We start from the raw sequence: 17,907 nt of genomic DNA on the forward strand, positions 1-17,907 counted from the left end.
AAGTGAAAAAAAAAATCTAGATTACGTAATTTAGATTTCTAAACAATACTAAAAATATAATTTTAAATTATAAAATCCAAAATACAATATTTAACTTTTAAAATTTTAAATTGTATAATTTAAAAAACTTTCTAACAATCACAAAGGAAGGAAGGATGTTTTTGACATCTCTCACAATCGTAAAGGTGTGCAAGCAAACATAGAGGTTCGGAAAGTAAAATCCCTTTGTGTTTTCTCCATTGAATAGAGTTAATCACAACGACAAAGCCCACGCCGTTTGGAATTTATAAAGTACATGTATCAATTGTGTTTAAGACTTTGAAAATTTGCAGAATTAGTTTTAACTTAGTTTCTTTTTCAAATATTTATACTTCGGGAAATTAAAATTCAAAAAATTGATAGACAAATTTAAAAACTATCAACTAATAAAATTTTAACACTATCAGCGAAATTTAAACTCCTTTCTGTGCAAAAATTGTCTCATTCTTACTAACCAGATCACTCTTTATAGACAAATTATTATTTAATTTAAACCAAGTTAGTTAAAATCATTTCAACTTAAACCCAATTTTTAAACAGAACAAATTATATCAAAATGATCACAATTAACCAATTGGTGTCAAGTTACTTGAGATAAGAAAATTAGAATTAATTCAAAACATGAGTACAGAATATATTAATACCATTTTTAAAAAATAAATTTTAACCTAATTTAAACTCATAAAACTGCCCATAAAATAATGTTTGCATTCAAACTCAGAAAACTATTATCTGAAATATCTGTACTAAATGTAACTTCTATCTTTTACCATAATTTTATATAAATTATATGTATATCCAAACAAATCCCAACACTTCAAAGTCAAAACATCTGAGAAACAAACAGTTCAACTTCCTAAAGTTTTCAAACTACCTAAAAACTCAGGTTAATTAATATTCTTAACTATTCTCTACAAAACCAATTGTGCCTCCCAAGATTTTAATTTTTCAGGTAAACCAATCACAGATCTTCATCAATGAAGAGTTGAATATTCCAGAGACCATGTTATTTATTTTAGTCCTGTAATTTTTTTACCACCAAGAAAAAGTTTGAGAGCTTGCATTCATGTTTGAAGCGGTGATAATTGTTGAATTGATGACACTGAACGCATTAAACATTTTTGAGTCAACATGGCACAGAAACCAATGGCATATCTGAGCCCTGGCAGAGGAAGCCAATGACCCAAAATTTGATGAAATAATTTCATGGCACTTTACTGAAGAAATGGCCTGAGGTAATAAAAGAGGTAATGGATGCAGTCTGCAGAAAACTGGCAGCACTCAGACAGATAACTGATACCAGGCCAGCTAAGAAAGAATCAGTGCATTATTGATGTTCACACATTATGCAATGCTTCTTCTCCCTACCATTAACACCTTTGCTACCCCACCCTCTGCACATTGGCCCCAGAACCTTAACTTTTACTTCTGCAACCTTGTGTGCTACCAAACAAGTACAAGAATTTGGTTACCACTTCACCTTTCAAATTGTGGTGCTCATAGAGACATCCATATCTTTTTTTCCTGTTCAAATCAACAACGCTAAAGCTAGTACTAAAACTTTTATAAACATTTTCATTAACTTGTACCTACCCTTCATCCCATTTTTTTTTCTCTTTTTCGGGTTTTGATATACATGATCAATTGTTGGACTTGATTTTCATGACTCACTCACTCACTCACTGTTCTGAGAGATTACTTCTCCAAACTTGAGGAAGAGCTGTGCATCTGAGGTGCTCATTGAGGGGCAATTCACCAAGTGTGGAGTCTTGAGGTTTGCATACTCATCCATGTAGCATGGCACTTTTGCAGATGGGTTTGAAGCAGGTGGTGGTGCAACTGCTTGTTTTTGAGGGGTGTTTGATGGCACAAGGCTTCCAAGAACTCTTGTCACTTCGTGCATTGTAGGTCTGTCAGCTGGTTGCCTCTTTGTGCATAATAGAGCGAGCTGGTAAACCTTTTTCACTGCTCCAAGGTCCTTGCATGTGGCAGTAATGTCTGGATCAACTGTTTCCATTACAGCATTCGTTGCTGCTTTGGACAAAATCTGCACAAACATGAGCCATTAATATGTATGTGAACAAAAAAACAGACAAGAATCAAGTGTTAACAATAAGTTGACAGTGATGCTATAGCAACTAGATTCTGCAATCTTGAATCATAAGTGCAGTTTCATTGATTTGTATCCGGTGTTCTCAATCAAAATTGATTTTTTATCTCAGTAATCTGCTTAATAAAATGTTATCATTGATTACCAAGGAGAAACTATTTGGAGAAAAACACCAGTGAAAATTAGTAAACTCACCAGATGGTGGAGGTTGGATTCATTGTCAACTGCTTTCCTTCCAGTTAGCAACTCCAGTAAAACGATGCCATAACTGTACACATCAGATTTCTCAGTGAGACGGGAAGTTCTAGCATATTCAGGGTCTATGTAGCCAATTGTGCCCATTATGTAAGTAGAAGTATGAGACTTTGTGGGGCAGAGGCTTTTGGCAATGCCAAAATCAGTGAGATGGGGCTCAAAGTCTGCGTCCAATAAAATGTTTGATGATTTCACATCCCTGTGGATTATTCTAGGACTGCAATCATGGTGTAGATATGCAAGTCCTTGTGCTGCTCCAAGTGCTACTTTTAGACGCAGATCCCAGTCAAGCTTTTTCTTCTTAGTAGGTCCTGAAAAAATATACACAATGGATGTATCAGTATGCTCATTATACAGTAATTTGCTATTTAACAGGAGATTGTGATAGATACTACTTCTTTCTTAATGAAGGGTTCTATGAATGTCTACAAAAGACCAGAAAAAGAAATAGCTTGGATTTACCATGAAGAAGATCCCACAGACTGCCATTTTCCATGTAGTCATAAAACAGAAGGTGGCCATAAGGGGACAAAGAGTAGCCCTGGAGACTGACCAGATTCCGGTGCTTAATGCTGCCAACAGTCTCAAGTTCAGTTTCAAATTCTTTAATGCATTGGGGGTATTGAGAATAGATCCTCTTGATAGCCACTGGCTTGCAATTCTTGAGAACACATTTATAAACTGTACTTGACGCACCATATCCAATTATATACTTTTCACTAAGATTTTCTGTCATCCTCATGATATCTTCATACACATGAAGTGCCATATTCATATGAAGAATCACCAGTTTTGGAGGTGAGTAATTAACTGTCAATTCCATAGTTCATGAAGTCAGTAACTTGTTGAATTATGTTTCATAAAATACTGCCAGATTTTAAACCTTACAAAATCCAATAATGTTGAAAGTTGGCATGTAAACTTTAATGCATATAATTACACAATCCAATCAATTTCTGATTTTCTAACACTTCTGGCTTAAGGTTAGGTACACTAAAGTATCTAAAGACAGCTCAAATCTACAAAAACACAGCTGATTGAAGGCTACATCTTACAATATGAGGATGAAACAAAGATAAGTACCTGGTTTGTCAAGTGATCCATCAGGAAAAGGAGGACTGTGTGGCCGGCAAGCTGCCAGCAATACCATTAGAAGAATCACAAGGGCACCAAGAGTAATTCCAAGAATGGCTGCCTTAGATAATGTAACTGCACAGTCAATAAAATAGATTAGCTTATTCTGCATAATTTAAACTCAAAACCCTTCTATCTATCGAATAAGAGAATATCAAAGATAACACAGCAGCTCCATTTGATCTCATTTCAATGAATTGTGAAAGATAAAAGCAACAGGAAATTCCTGCAAAGTGCAGCTCACCTCGCTCTGCAGGCCGAGAACCATGACACGGCAAATTTAGCCAATTACCACAAAGACCAGGGTTTCCGATGAAACTGCAAGATAAAAGGTTGTACTCATGAATCCAGAACATGTCTATGAACTTAAAAGGTGATAGGTGATAAAGACAATGCAAACAGTGAATGACCCTCACCTGTCAGGGGGAAACCTGGTAAAGTTGTTACTAGTGGGGATAACGCCAAATAGTTTGTTATAGGACACATTACTAAAAAAATCACAAGAAAACTTCAACTTATTAGGCCAGACAGACATTGTCTATTAGAAATGTCAACAAAATCATTAAATTGAAAGCTAAACTTACAGCACAGAGAGAGTAAGACAATTCGAAAGTGATGCCACATCCCCAGTTAATTTGTTGTTTTCAAGTCTCCTGCATATCATTTTAAACCAAAATAATTATAAATATCAATTGAATAGTACAATTACCAAAGTCAATAATCATCCACCATATTGACATGTGAAAAACAACACAGTTAATTTGAAGCCAATAAGTTCTATTGCACAAAAAAGTCTATACTTAAGTTCGATGAACATGAATAACTACTTATTATTTGGCAATTTATCAACTAATCAATATAACCCAAAAGAGAGAGAATTCCAAACTCACATTTGCAGCATCCAAACCTTGATATCTTTATGAGCAATTAAATACAAGGCAGATTTAATTACAGCACGAGATTACACATAAGAATAAAGCTACCGTCAAGAATACATAATTTATTAATAAAAGCATTTGAGAATATGAAACGAAATTGGAAAAGATGCAAATGAAGCTTACAATGATATCATGTTCTGAAGCTGGCTAAGTTCTTCAGGAATCAGGCCAGAGAGTTCATTATTTGAAAGATCACTGTGACATAGAATCATGTAGAACAGTCACAAAAAAACATGGAAATAATATTTACTTTATAAGAGATGGCTTACATTTCCATGACACTTCTAAGATTTCCAAATTCTGCTGGAATAACTCCTGTCAAATTGTTTCTGCTTAGATTCCTAACAAAATGAATATCAGCTATCAGTAAGAAGAAATAGCCCACATTCCAAACATGACTACGCAGATAACTCACAACTTCAGAAGATGTTCCAAGTCACCAAGGGAAGAAGGAATGGATCCAACTAGATGATTGTTTGAAATATCCCTGTGGAGGAAATCATTTTTTAGTACAAATTTAAAAATGTCGGTGCAAAGAGATAATTTGAATAGTTCATACTCACAACGTATCCAAATTACCGATCCGTGACAGTTCAATTGGAATTGCACCCTGAAGATTGTTGGAAGAAAGATTCCTAAGGATGACCATAACAGTGTCATGAAAGTCATAAGAACCAATTAAACAAAAGGATAATTGGTTAAGGCATGGAAGAAATCAAGACGTGCTTGAAGGAATTCGTGTGTGCATTGACGTGTTTATGGGAAAGACAGCAATAAAAGCAAAAACAACAGAAGAGCAAGTCCATTAAGGCGAATGTTCCTCATGTATCAAGGTGAAACTTACAAAGAGGTCATGCTCTCCAAGCTTTGCAAAGCAGGGGGAATTGTTCCATTCAACTTGTTTCCATGCACATTGCTAAAAGGGTAGAAAAGTGTCACCTTAACGTATTACATAAACTACATTGTAACAAAGTACTAGCGCAAGTTTAGTTGCTTACAGGCTGTTTAGATTTTTACACGAGCTAATATTGCTAGGAATTGTTCCTTCGAGATTGTTATTAGCAACATTTCTGCAAGAATGATGAGTGACTCATAAAACTTACAACAACAGCTAACAAAATTGACACTTCAAGGTAACCACTCTTACAAATCAAACAAATCAGTAAGCTTTCCAAGCTCAGGGGGAATATGTCCACTTAAATGATTGTCATTCAGTTCCCTGCAATAGGAAAAACGTTAACGGTTAACATGGACTGCCTCAAGGCAGTATGTCATTTTTCAAAGAAAACTTAGGCAAAACATAATGTCACGTGTAATAGATTATAGAATCAATTCCATATAAGTTCAAAATCAACTGAAATGATTTCAGAGGCAACTACTTGCTGAAGCAACTTACAAATAGTGAAGTTTTGTCATATTTCCAAGCTCCGGGGGGATGAAGCCAGTCAGCTTGTTTCCATGCAAGTATCTACAAACAATTCAAAAATTGTGCTCAACACATAAATGAGTCTAGAAGCTTTCTCTTAGTTGTTGATATGAACAATTTACATCAAAGTCATCTATTAGATGTAAATGCAAAACCACTAGCTTATGCATACAGTTTCTCTGTGTAGGTCAAATTTCCCAAGATAGGAGGTATCGGTCCACTTAACATGTTACAGCTCAAGTCTCTGCATAGGAAATTTGAAAAAATCCAATGTTAAAGGAGCATCACTGAGAAAACATAGTCAATGATCAAATTTCCCAAGTCACGTTTTAGAAATTGCTATCAAACAATGCTTACAAGACAGCAAGTGCTTGCATGAGACCAATCACCGATGGAATATGTCCAGAGAGTTTATTGCCTTGCAATGACCTACCAAAGTCAAGAAAATCTATCAAGAAATTCCTAGACAAGGAAAGTAAAAGGCCAAATCTCATGCCTGTAAGAATAACTTAAGAAAATCATGCAACACATACAAAGTAGCTATTTGTAGGAATCCAATATTGAATGGTATCTCTCCAGTTAGCTGGTTGTAGGATAAATCCCTGGCATCAACGGAAGACATAAGAAAGGTAAAAAGAAAACAAGACCAAGTATGGCAGAGACTTTCATGGAATTGGATTACATACAAAACCTGGAAGGTAGTACAATTGCCAATATTTTCTGGAATACTTCCTGTCAGGCTATTGTTTCTGACATCACTGCAGAATAGGAGAAACACAAGTATAAACATTTTTGAAGCTTTGATTATAAAAGACAGTGATTGTGCAACTTACAAATACCACAGCCCAGTTAACTGGCACATATCTGGTGATAGTGAACCAATCAAATTGTTCCCTCTTAAGCCCCTGTCAAATGGATAAGGAAGGAAGGAAAAAGAGTCAACACTAAGCTTATGAAATAACAGTTTGATTTGAAAATTGTTTATACTCACAGATACTGCAAAACTTCGTTCCAGTATAGAAGCCTTGGTATTTCACCACTTAGATTATTTAGAGCCAGGTCTCTAGAAAACATTTTCCAGTAGTCCAGAAAGTCAGTTATAGAATCTAAAATAGTGTCGTGAGGAGAGGAATGGGGAGTGAGAAATACAAGAACGACTTACAGAATCTTCAAATTAGGAATCTGAGACAAAGTTGAAGGAATTGGTCCAATCAACTGGTTGTTCTTCAAAATCCTGAGATACAATTTACATAAAATCGAAAAGCCGTCATAACCTCCTCCCAGGATTAAAAAATTTCATTTGTAAGGAAATGTCATAAAAATACTCACAGATTCTCCAGTTGTTTCAACTTAGAAATAGAAAATGGGATATCCCCTCTAATTTCGTTAAATGACAAGTCCCTGAAAACACAATAAATATCAAAGTTCCAAGTAAGTCGCATTGTGGTATAAATATAAATTGAATTCAGTTCTTCAAGGGAGAAACATACAAGTTCTTCAATGATGAACAGTCACCAATCTCATCTGGCATCTGCCCCGATAACCTGTTTTCTCTCAGGTCACTGTATAAAAAAAGAGGAAAAAGGCATAAGAAAGACAACACAAATGCCTAAACTACATCACTATAACAAAAAATGGGGAAGGAGAGTAACAATTACATAGAGACCAAACTCTGAAGTTTCCCTATTGCAGGTGAAATTTCCCCATCAAGGTTCAACCCAGAAAGATTGCTGCAAAAGATAAAAGCGTAAGAGAAAAGAAAACTGGTATATACAATGTCCAAGGACAAAGTAACTCACAGTGCAACAACATTAAATGTGACATTGTCGCATGTTATCCCTCTCCAGGCACAATAATCTGATGATGGTGAGTCTGTCCAATCATATAGAACATTATCCACATCCCTGAATGACTTCTTTATCTCCAACAGCGTTGCTCCTGCCATGGAAATATCCAAATTTCAAACATTAAACCATGGAGAACATAGTTAGAAGCTTGAAGCCAAGGAAAACCAAGTCCTTCCTTATAACATTAGTAAACTCGTTGTCTAGACACCATGTTATACACAATATGCTATACAAAACCTCATTTTTAGCGAAAATTCATTTTCTACAATGTGAACCGTGCAGAAAACAGGCAGAAGTAGTAGATGTAGCATACTCGTTCCAACAATGAGAAAAATAGACAACTGAATTAAAAGAAGAAGCAAAAGATCCCAAAAGCAACCAAGTCAAACTCAAAATTCGCGGGACATACGCTGACGTTTAAAAATAAATGGACCAACTGAAAACAGCAGAGGAAGTGCCATGTTTGGCTGCGAAGGGAGAAAGAAAAAAAAACTTGTTTTTACAACACCCTTCACCAAGAAAAAGAAACGAGAGAGAAGAACACACGAAGGGTACTAGGCTTTCTAACAATGGCTGTCACAAGTCATACACCTCTCTGTTAAGAACCGCATAGCCACAACTACTTTCAACATTGTTATGCTCCCATCCTCCCCATAAAAACTGGTAGCAATAGCCATGACGAAGAATTCAAACACACACAAACAGAAACTTGAAACTGTGAACAACACTCACCATCATCAGATTCCACAGAGTTAACACTCAAAGAAATTAGCAAAGGCAAAATAAGGACCCCAAATCGAAATGCCATGGCTGCAACTGCAGGACTTCAACTTCACACGAGCCTAACCATGAACTCACTCACAACAACCACCAAGCTCTTGTTCATACACAAGGAACCAGGTAACAGTTTTAACAAAAAAGGGTGTTATGGGTAGTGACACTGAGCACCACTCAACTTAACTGTGGCCAGAGATAAAAGGGTAGTTGTTAGATGGGTTTTGTTTGAGACTTGTATTCTTCTTCTGTGCACTCTTCGTAGCTTTTTATGCAATTACAATTACAATTGGATTTCCATATAACAGAACAAGTCCACAGCTTTGGCTGTGCAATCACATCGTTCTGCCACAAACATCACTCCCTAACACAAGATGCAGAAGAAAAAGAAAAGAGAGAGAGAAAAAATCACTGAAAAAAAAAGAAGAGAGATAGAAGAAAATTATTTCACACATAAAGTTAAAACCATCTGCCACCATTTCTGCTACAAACCTGCACACTCTGCACACACACTCTCTCTCTCTCTCTCTCCACCCTCCTAACTTTCTCTCTTTTTACACTCGTTTTCTCTCTCTCCTCCTAAACTGTTATGCCAGTGCTATGCCATATAGTAAATAAACACTGTACACTGTGCTATGCTGTGCCATTGGTTTTAACTTTTGATTCCCAGGGGTCACTTTCTGTGTGGTTTTTGCCATTGCATTATCTGCAAGAGTTTATGGGGAAATGGGTCATGTATGTAAGAACTGGGGACACTGATATAGATTTCTTGTTACATTATTTCAAATATTTCTTATCAAGTAACAAAAATAATTTAAAAAGCATCTTTCAAACTTTTTTCTTAACTACACTTTTTATTCATGTTTCATGCTTACATATATATCTAATGATGGGAAGATTAAAATCATTCGACCGTTATATTTGAAATAATTAAAATCTAAAATACTAAACTTTTAAACTCAAAAATTCAATTTTTTAAAATTAAAATTGTTAAACTATTAATGATAAACCCTTTCTACATCTTCTAATTAATAAGCTAGTATAAATAGTCTGAATAAAACATGTCATTTTCAATGAGTAATGCAATCCATTTGAGGTGACAGGGACATCTTTCTCTTTCTGGTTTTTTCTTTTTTGCCAGTCTCATGAGCATTGGATTCAAGCTCATGATATTATGTTTTTCTTTTTCTTCCTTTAATTTATTTAATTTTCCTGTTTATCTCACCCTCTCTCTCTCTCTTATCGTCTCATTTATTTATCTCATTTGTTTGGTAGTTATGCATCCTGGTATTAATTATTTATTTATTGTTTAACACTGTCTCTGTGATTGCTGAATGGAATTCTCTAGTGCTTTATTTTGTGCAAATTTTGAAGTTAATTGAAAAAAGAAAATATAATAAAAAAATGAATACAAAGTATTTTGGTCCAAAAAGCAGAGTATGTTGACATTGGGAAGGTAGGAAGAGAGGTAAAGGTTGAAAGAAAAGGTGACAAAATTTACTGCAGGTCCCTATCAAGCAATTATCTGAATAGTGACATTCAACTGTTAAAAACACACTCTTGTTCTTGTTTCTTGTTAATTGGTTGTGGTTCCAATTTGGAGAGAGAAACAAAGGAGATTATGTTTTGTTCTTCTTCCACTTCCATTGTAAGCCAGCCACAAAATATATGGATATTGGGTAGACCCATATAAACCATTACTTAACTCACTAATCATATCAAAAAATCTTTAACAGTTAATAATATGATTATTTTTCTGACATTTTTTTCTGCATAACTGTTTTACAGTTTTAATTTCTATGTAAGAAACTACAGTGATGAGTAGAAATTCGTTTTTATGACTGCTTTTATTACACTCTTTTTACATAATTTTAATAATGTTTACAGTAGAGTTTATGGATTTGATTCAATGTTTAGTAATTTAATTATTATGTTTGTTTGAAATTATAAAAATTTAAGTTCGAGGCTAAGTCTCAGATTTTTTAAAAATAGAAAGTAAAATATTATATAAAAATAAATATTTATAAATTTATTTTCTTAAAGTTTTTAGTCGAAAATAAAATCTTATTGATGTTATATATCTTTTCTGTAAATCTAACAGAAATTATAATTTTATTTTAGTCAGAGAGTTGTTTTGAATTTGTATAGCAGAAATTTAAAAAAAAATGATAAAATGGGTGACGCTGTTTACTCTATTGAATTAAGATAATTTTTATTTTAATTTGAAAATTTAAAATATGTTTTATAAGATGTTTTGAATGATTTTTGTTCACATAATCAGTATGATACTTTTATTAGAGATAATATTTAATTTGAAAGTGTAATTTTTTTCATTTAATTCATAACTTGTGTGCAAGGTACGAATATTTACGAAAAAATTTATCTTTTGAGTTAATAGTTTCTATACTGACATCTATTTCGTAGCACTTGTACTTTGTGAATGATCATTAATTGATTTTAATCCATCTATATACGTTGTCATTAGTAGTTTTTGAATACAATAAAATAAAATGAATTAGTTAATTATTTTTTATCTTGATAACCAGTTTTATAAGGATAACGATTAAGAATAATTAATATTTATTATATTTTAGAAAAATTTATATCTAAATGTCATATAAAAAAATTACGTAATAATCATTAATACAAATTTATTTTATTTAAATGATAAAAATATCTTTAAATATTAAATAATTGTGTTAAACATCTAAAAAATTAAAAAAAAATTAAAATATCTATATTTTAATGTTGTTAGAAATTTCAAAAGAATTTTTCTTTTTTGTAAAAATTAAAGAGTGTCGTTTCAAACGTTTTAAGTTTTCACATCTCAAAATTTTATTTAGAGGTTATTCAAGTGTTATAAATATTTTTTCTTTTAGTAGAGACCTTATGAATTTCAAAGTATTATTTTGTATGAGATATGTTGGTTAGAAATTTCAAAAAATATTTTTGTCTAAATTAATAAAATTAATTATTTCTATTTTCAATGTAAAAATTATGAAATCAATAATCATTAAGTATACCTTAAACAGTAGCAGGACATCGGTTAACATTCTCCCTTATCTAACAAAGTAATGAACTAAGTTAGAAGGAGGTGTTGAAATCTTTGGTCATTATTGAAAGTAATGTCTCCTCATGTTCTCATAGGAACTTTGATTGTGAGGAGAAAAACTTGCTTAAAGATGTTTCTAGTCCATCAATACAACACGAAAAAAAAAATGCAAAAAGCTTGAAAACATACAAAAATGTGTAAGACTCGTGTTAAAATGACGCAACCAAAACTACCATGATAATTCAAAATCATATGATTTTTCTTTTCTATTGGACCAAATATATTTACGAGTTCATATTTCTATCCATACAAGAAAATTTCACATAGAACCTTTAATTTGTTTTTACTAAAAAAATCATATTAGACATCACTATATACTATATATTTTGACATAACAACTATGCTCATATCAAAAACATATATATAATTTGTTATAACATGAAAAATGTTATTAAAAAAATAAAATATAAACAATTATGGAAGGACCAAAACAAATCCATGAAAAAATACACAATAAATTTTAACTAAAATTAAACCCTTGGAGTTGATATTTATTATAAAAAAATATAAACTACGGGAGGATAAAACAAAATATCATTTAAAATCTTTTTTATTTACCAAACTCAAATTAATTAAATTATTAGCGTAATGATTTCTTTCATAAAAAATTCAAAATTTTATATCTTTAGAAATAGTTGAACATTTCTCCATCTACCTCTAAAAATAAAATAAAAAAGCTATATATTAAAAGAAAAATAAAATTACACACCAAAATTGAACATATAATTTTGATTATCATACTTTTTTACATATCATCATAAAAATAATAAAGCAAAATCACATCAATACATTATCCTACACAAAAATCTATCATTACATTCACACAGTTATGCTATTCTAGGATTCTAAATTTGTAAAGATTCATTTTTGCCTATAAAAGTACACATGCAATCAATAGAAGAAAAAGATAAAACTTATATACAATTCTGATTAGTAACTTGCAATGTCTTATTTCCCAGTATTAATAAACGGTAAAATCTTAAAAAAAGTCATTTTTATTTTAGAAAAATGATAGTTTTATCAAATAAAATTTGAATAATCAAGTTTTATATTTTATAAAGATTTTTACTTAACTAGTAAAACAAACATTGATTGGCATGATTAATTTAGTTATTGTTGAATTTTAAGATAAATTGCAGGAATTCAAAGAAGTACTTTAGTTAAATTCGAAATAATTATTTTCCAAATCAATTTTAAGACAACTGTTCTGTTATCCGTTACAATTCAGTTTTCTCTAACCATAAACAAACCTAATGCTGATGTGTTGTTCATAAAAAATATACACGAAAAATATTATCTACAATAATACGTAAAGATATGTTTTTTATTTTTATATTTCATATTTTTATTTTTACCATTAATTATTATTTTAAAAATTATTTTATAAATAGTTTATTCTAAAAATCTCTTCTTATCTTAAAAATCTCTTTTATTTTTAACGATTATTTCAAAAATATCTTTTGTATATATATTTTATTTTTTTTATTAACATTTAAAAATTATTTTAAAAATTAATTATATATATTTTATTAATTTTAACTCAAATCTTTATAAAAATTAAGAAATACGAACACATATGCAAAATATGAATACGAAAATGTTCTGTATGTTCATCAACTGTATTAACAATAATAGTATCTAATCACTCTCACTAAATTATTTCTTGAACAATATGGGATCATAAAAGATTTTCTATTAGACAAATTTTCAATGACTCAATAAAAAAAAATCAAGTTAACATAGAAAATAAATTAAGACAATATCCAGAAAAAATTAATTTTGAATATTTCAGCTGTAAATTAAAAATTATTTGCGATTTCATCTGTTACTTTATAACATTTAAAATTCACTAATTTTTTAAATTTTAAAATTTTGAATATTGTAACTATTATAATTATTATTATTATACAAACACATGGACGATAATGAATGTCAGAACTTGTATATACATTCTATTTAAATAGATATTATATTATATTAGTAATTGATAATATATATATATATATATATATATATATATATATTTTAAATAAAAAAAATTAAAAGAAACAATAAAAAGTATTTAAATATTAAAAGTTACAATTATGATGAAGAAAAAAAAACTGAAACTCAAGACAGATTTCTTAAAAAAAACAATTTAAAAGTTACTACTAAAAAGAAAGTTAACAATATTATGAAATATATATATATATATATATATATATATATATATATAAGAGATAATTATCTTTATAGTATAGATATACAAAATAAATTTATATTTAATAAAATTAAGGTGAAATGAATGAAAAAATAGAAAATAATTTTTATCAACAAAGACAAAAGTTATTAAAAAATAATTTTATAGAAAATATGTGAAAATAATTATTATTTTAAAAAATAATGAATGATCTATTATGAAAAATAAAATAGAAGTAATAATTGTGGAAACAAGAAAATATCTTCTTTGTATATAGTTTGTGTATTTTATTATTATTATTTTTTTCAAGAACATTTTTCTCTTTCAGTTACATACTTATATTTTTACCTATGCATAAAAAAATATCTAAATTAAATTAATCATCTTCAAATAACTATTTTATCTAAATTGAACAGAAAATGTATACTATAATAATCAATCATATATTTCATCCGCATCAAAATAATTAACGTTTTAACCTTTAAAAATATAAATTAATCAAACATTTAAAAATTTATTTTCAAGTAAATTATATCAGTATTTGTTTATATTATAAATATATTTGTCATTTATATACACATTTTTTTTCTAATTTTATCATTTAATAAACAATACTTTTTAAATTAAAATAATCATTTAATTTATCTTTTCGGATTTTTTTAATTTAATATTTTTTCAATTTGACAATCTTTCTCATAATTTTTTTTATTTGGAAATTTTTTAAAATTAAATATTTTTTAAGCTAAGATAATTTATCTGTAAAAAGAATTTCTAAAAAATTATATCTATTTTTATAATTATAATTATATATTTTTTATGGGTTAAATATGTTTTTGGTCCCTCAAGTTTCAGCGAAATTTGGAATTAGTCCCTCATCAAAACTTTTGACCAATTTAATCCTTCATCTTTCAAAATGCGTGAATTTAGTTAGTCCTTTTAACCAAATTTTGTTAAGTTTATCTGACGTTTCGAGCGCATTTCATGATAGTATTTAAGTTAACATTGAAGCAAAAATGTGTCAAACAGTATAAATAATTTAAATACTATCATGAAATGCGCTTGAAATGTCAGATAAACTTAACAAAATTTGGTTAAAAGGACTAAATTCATGCATTTTGGAAGATGAAAGACTAAATTGGTCAAAAGTTTTGATGAGGGACTAAACCCAAATTTCGCTCAAACTTGAGGGACCAAAAATATATTTAACCCATTTTTTATTAATAATATTATTTTAACAGACAGCATATTTTATTATTCCTGATCTATGCAAGAGAGAGGTAACACTTTATTACTATAAAATATTGAAAATTTGATGATAAAAAAAATTTATAATATATAAATGTATAAAAACTTTATCTTACAAATGTACCCTTCATTTTGAATCACAAAGGTTATGTTACAAGTTCTGTTTGTTTCTTTTTATTTATTTATTTTGGGTCTCTTGAACATAAAATTATAAAATAGGGTTGTTTGACTAAGGATTTATACATTGGGTCGTGTTGGAATGATTTTTGACCATTTTAGTTGTGTTTGGTTCATCATTCAAAAAATAATTATAACTGAATCAATTTTTTAATGTAAAAACAAGATTCAATTTATATCATTTTAACACAAAATTAAACACACATTTTATACAAGTGAAGCTATTATGTTCAAAAATTGTTTCTTCATAAATCATGAAAAAAACAAAATCATTAATAATGATTGCGATTTCTATTTCCTAAACTCAAAAGAAGTTGAGTTAGTGACATTGAAATAAAGTTAGTAAGAGTCATAATAACTTCTTTTTTATCAATTAATAAAAATTTCTCATAATAACTTTACTTTTTCGCACAACTCAATATAGTTAATGAATTCTGTTTTGTAATTTAAAAAAAAAAAAAGTATTGACCAAAATCTAAAAATGAAGCGAAAATTTGAAATATAAAAGTTGAAAGGGTATGATGAAGTGATTAAAAATGTGCAGAGTAGCAGAAGAGAGACATGATAATATAATAACAGAATATGTTTTTATTGACCTCGGGAAGGTGAAATGTCTGACCTCTCTCATCACCATTCCTGTTTCCATGCTTCTCTTCTCTTCCCTTCCTAACCATTTAATCAACAAATAAAAAAATTGTACTAAAATTCCCTTATCCAACAACACGACAAGATGGTTTAAATAATTATTAGTATTAGTTACAGTGTTTTGTTGGGTAGCCGTAAGAAGGGTGGTGGGACATTAAAGACCTTTCTTAATCCCTGCACTGTTCTCCGTAATAAGTCATGCTCCTTGTTTAGGAACAAAACCTCTCATCATTAGGTTACCCCTATTTCTATCCAAACACACTCTTATTTTACCTTTTTTTTAATAACAAAAATACATTTATTTCTTATTCCTAAAAACTCAAAATTATATTTTCATTCATATTTTATTAAATTAAATATAAATAAAATTATAAGTTTATTTATATTTTATTAATTTAATTTAATAAAAAAAAATTATATTATATTATATATTATTTCGGGGGTAGGGACTAAACACCTACCAATAACCACTTCAATTTTACTTCTTTTTTCTCTATGTTTCTTCTCTTCGTAATTTGTTGTAACTTCCTCGCCAAGAAATCTTCCTCCTGGTTCAATCGGTTGAACAGACGATCGGGGTACCTGTCTAAAAGACTCCGATGCTTAAGTCAGTTGATGGACCGATCGATGCATAAGTGTAACTGTTGTAATAAATGCGAATTAAAGATCCTCACCAACCTACCTCTGGGCCCTATTTATAGTCTCTGGTGTGGACCTACAATTAGGGTTCCTTAATCACGGCCCAATGATCCCTTAATCATGATTACTGACTTGTTTAATGTTAATTAATCCAGCTGACTGGTTCAGGTTTTCTGTTTGGTCGATCGGCCGGTGGCCGCTTGGCTAGGTGGTTTATCTTCTTTGAGTTTAACAACCTTAAGTGAATATTTAATCTATATGGCCGATCGATTGATGATCATATGTAAGACACTACACGAATCACCTATGGGGCCGATCGTCCGATGGACCTCTATAGGGTAACACGTGATCTACTTGGGGACCGATCGACCGATGGTCCCTTATGAGGTAACGTGTGATTCATCTGTGGGACTGATCGACCGATGGTCCCTTATGAGGTAACATGTGATTCATCCGTAGGACCGATCAACCGATGGTCCCTTGTGAGGTAACGTGTGATTCAAACCGATCGACTAATGATCCTTTGTGAGGTTCATATGTAGTTTATTTAAGTTACCGATTGATCGATGGTTCTGTTTCATATGCAAGTCCTCCCAGTCTTGTTCGATGCACCGGAGGACTGTGCGTTGCCGATGGTCTGATGGGACATACAATATATATATATATATATATATATTAATTTTATTTTCAAAATTTATATTTTTAAATATTTGTGATATTTTAAATATTTAATTTTTTTTAAATCTGCAGTATTTTTTTAATATATATCCAAAAATAACAGTATATGTATAGATAACAAATGAATTTTTGTTAAGTTCGAATAAGGAGTAGGCACTACCTACCGTAACCCATCCTAACCATTACAATCCATACACGATCCTTTGATTAAATATTCTTCTAATAAAACCGTTTTTTTTCTTCTAAATGAATTAATCGCTTTGGTATGAGTTTTAGCATATGTGAAAAAATGTAAATAATTACCTCTTTTTGTAAAGAATGGAGAATGATCACTTTAATTTAATAAATATTATTTTATCGTAAACAAATAAGCATCAATTTCTGCTAATATCAAAATACTTAAAAAAAAATTAAGGGCAAATAAACTAACTCATTCACTGTTAAAAAAAGAAGGAAAAATTGCAATGGGTTTCTACGTGGACGTAAAAATCTATTTTACAGTGTTTTATTATTTAAAATTATTTATTTGAGTTTATTTGCGAGGATTGTGTGTATTTGATGAGTGGTTTTGAGATGCTTTATAGTTAAATTTTTGAGTGAAAAAATTATGTGTGGGATAAAGAGAAAGTAAAGAATTTATGAGGATTTTTCTGTGAATTACAATTTTACTACATGTAAAATGTCATTTTTTAAAAATAATTTTGTTTAC

General features: G+C 30.2%; 1 protein-coding gene across 3 annotated transcripts; it reads right to left on the reverse strand.

Annotated features, from left to right (window-relative positions):
• Positions 1 to 1,106: 1,106 nt before the first annotated feature.
• LOC114195362 (LRR receptor-like serine/threonine-protein kinase ERECTA) lies at positions 1,107 to 9,190 on the reverse strand. Of its 3 annotated transcripts, none has more exons than XM_028085796.2 (27): positions 8,482 to 9,190; positions 7,702 to 7,840; positions 7,561 to 7,632; positions 7,393 to 7,464; positions 7,232 to 7,303; positions 7,065 to 7,136; positions 6,894 to 6,965; positions 6,736 to 6,807; positions 6,589 to 6,660; positions 6,436 to 6,504; positions 6,260 to 6,331; positions 6,075 to 6,146; positions 5,873 to 5,944; positions 5,624 to 5,695; positions 5,475 to 5,546; positions 5,321 to 5,392; positions 5,040 to 5,111; positions 4,892 to 4,963; positions 4,746 to 4,817; positions 4,600 to 4,671; positions 4,123 to 4,191; positions 3,955 to 4,026; positions 3,783 to 3,856; positions 3,488 to 3,613; positions 2,867 to 3,214; positions 2,345 to 2,715; positions 1,107 to 2,086 (listed from the first exon to the last, which is right to left on the reverse strand). In XM_028085796.2, exons 1-27 carry the CDS (start codon positions 8,555 to 8,557, stop codon positions 1,715 to 1,717), a joined length of 2,940 nt encoding a protein of 979 aa, XP_027941597.1. In that variant the 5' UTR covers positions 8,558 to 9,190; the 3' UTR covers positions 1,107 to 1,714. The 3 variants fall into 3 exon arrangements, with proteins under 3 accessions (XP_027941597.1, XP_027941599.1, XP_027941598.1); XM_028085798.2 differs by having other exon boundaries at positions 9,016 to 9,183; XM_028085797.2 differs by having other exon boundaries at positions 8,977 to 9,183.
• Positions 9,191 to 17,907: the final 8,717 nt, after the last annotated feature.

Source organism: Vigna unguiculata, chromosome 8 (genome assembly GCF_037176805.1).
Source record: "Vigna unguiculata cultivar grain cowpea cultivar isolate G323 ecotype 2 chromosome 8, ASM3717680v1, whole genome shotgun sequence".
Classification (NCBI taxonomy): domain Eukaryota; kingdom Viridiplantae; phylum Streptophyta; class Magnoliopsida; order Fabales; family Fabaceae; genus Vigna; species Vigna unguiculata.

Excerpts from the sequence above, each read along its gene's own strand:
- LOC114195362 (XM_028085796.2), bottom strand. The coding sequence starts at position 8,557 with ATGGCATTTCGATTTGGGGTCCTTATTTTGCCTTTGCTAATTTCTTTG. Across the intron at positions 4,964-5,039 it reads ATCGGTAATTTGGATACGTT|GGATATTTCAAACAATCATC; the intron begins GTGAGTATGAAC and ends TTTCCTCCACAG. Across the intron at positions 4,672-4,745 it reads CTTAGAAGTGTCATGGAAAT|TGATCTTTCAAATAATGAAC; the intron begins GTAAGCCATCTC and ends TCTATGTCACAG.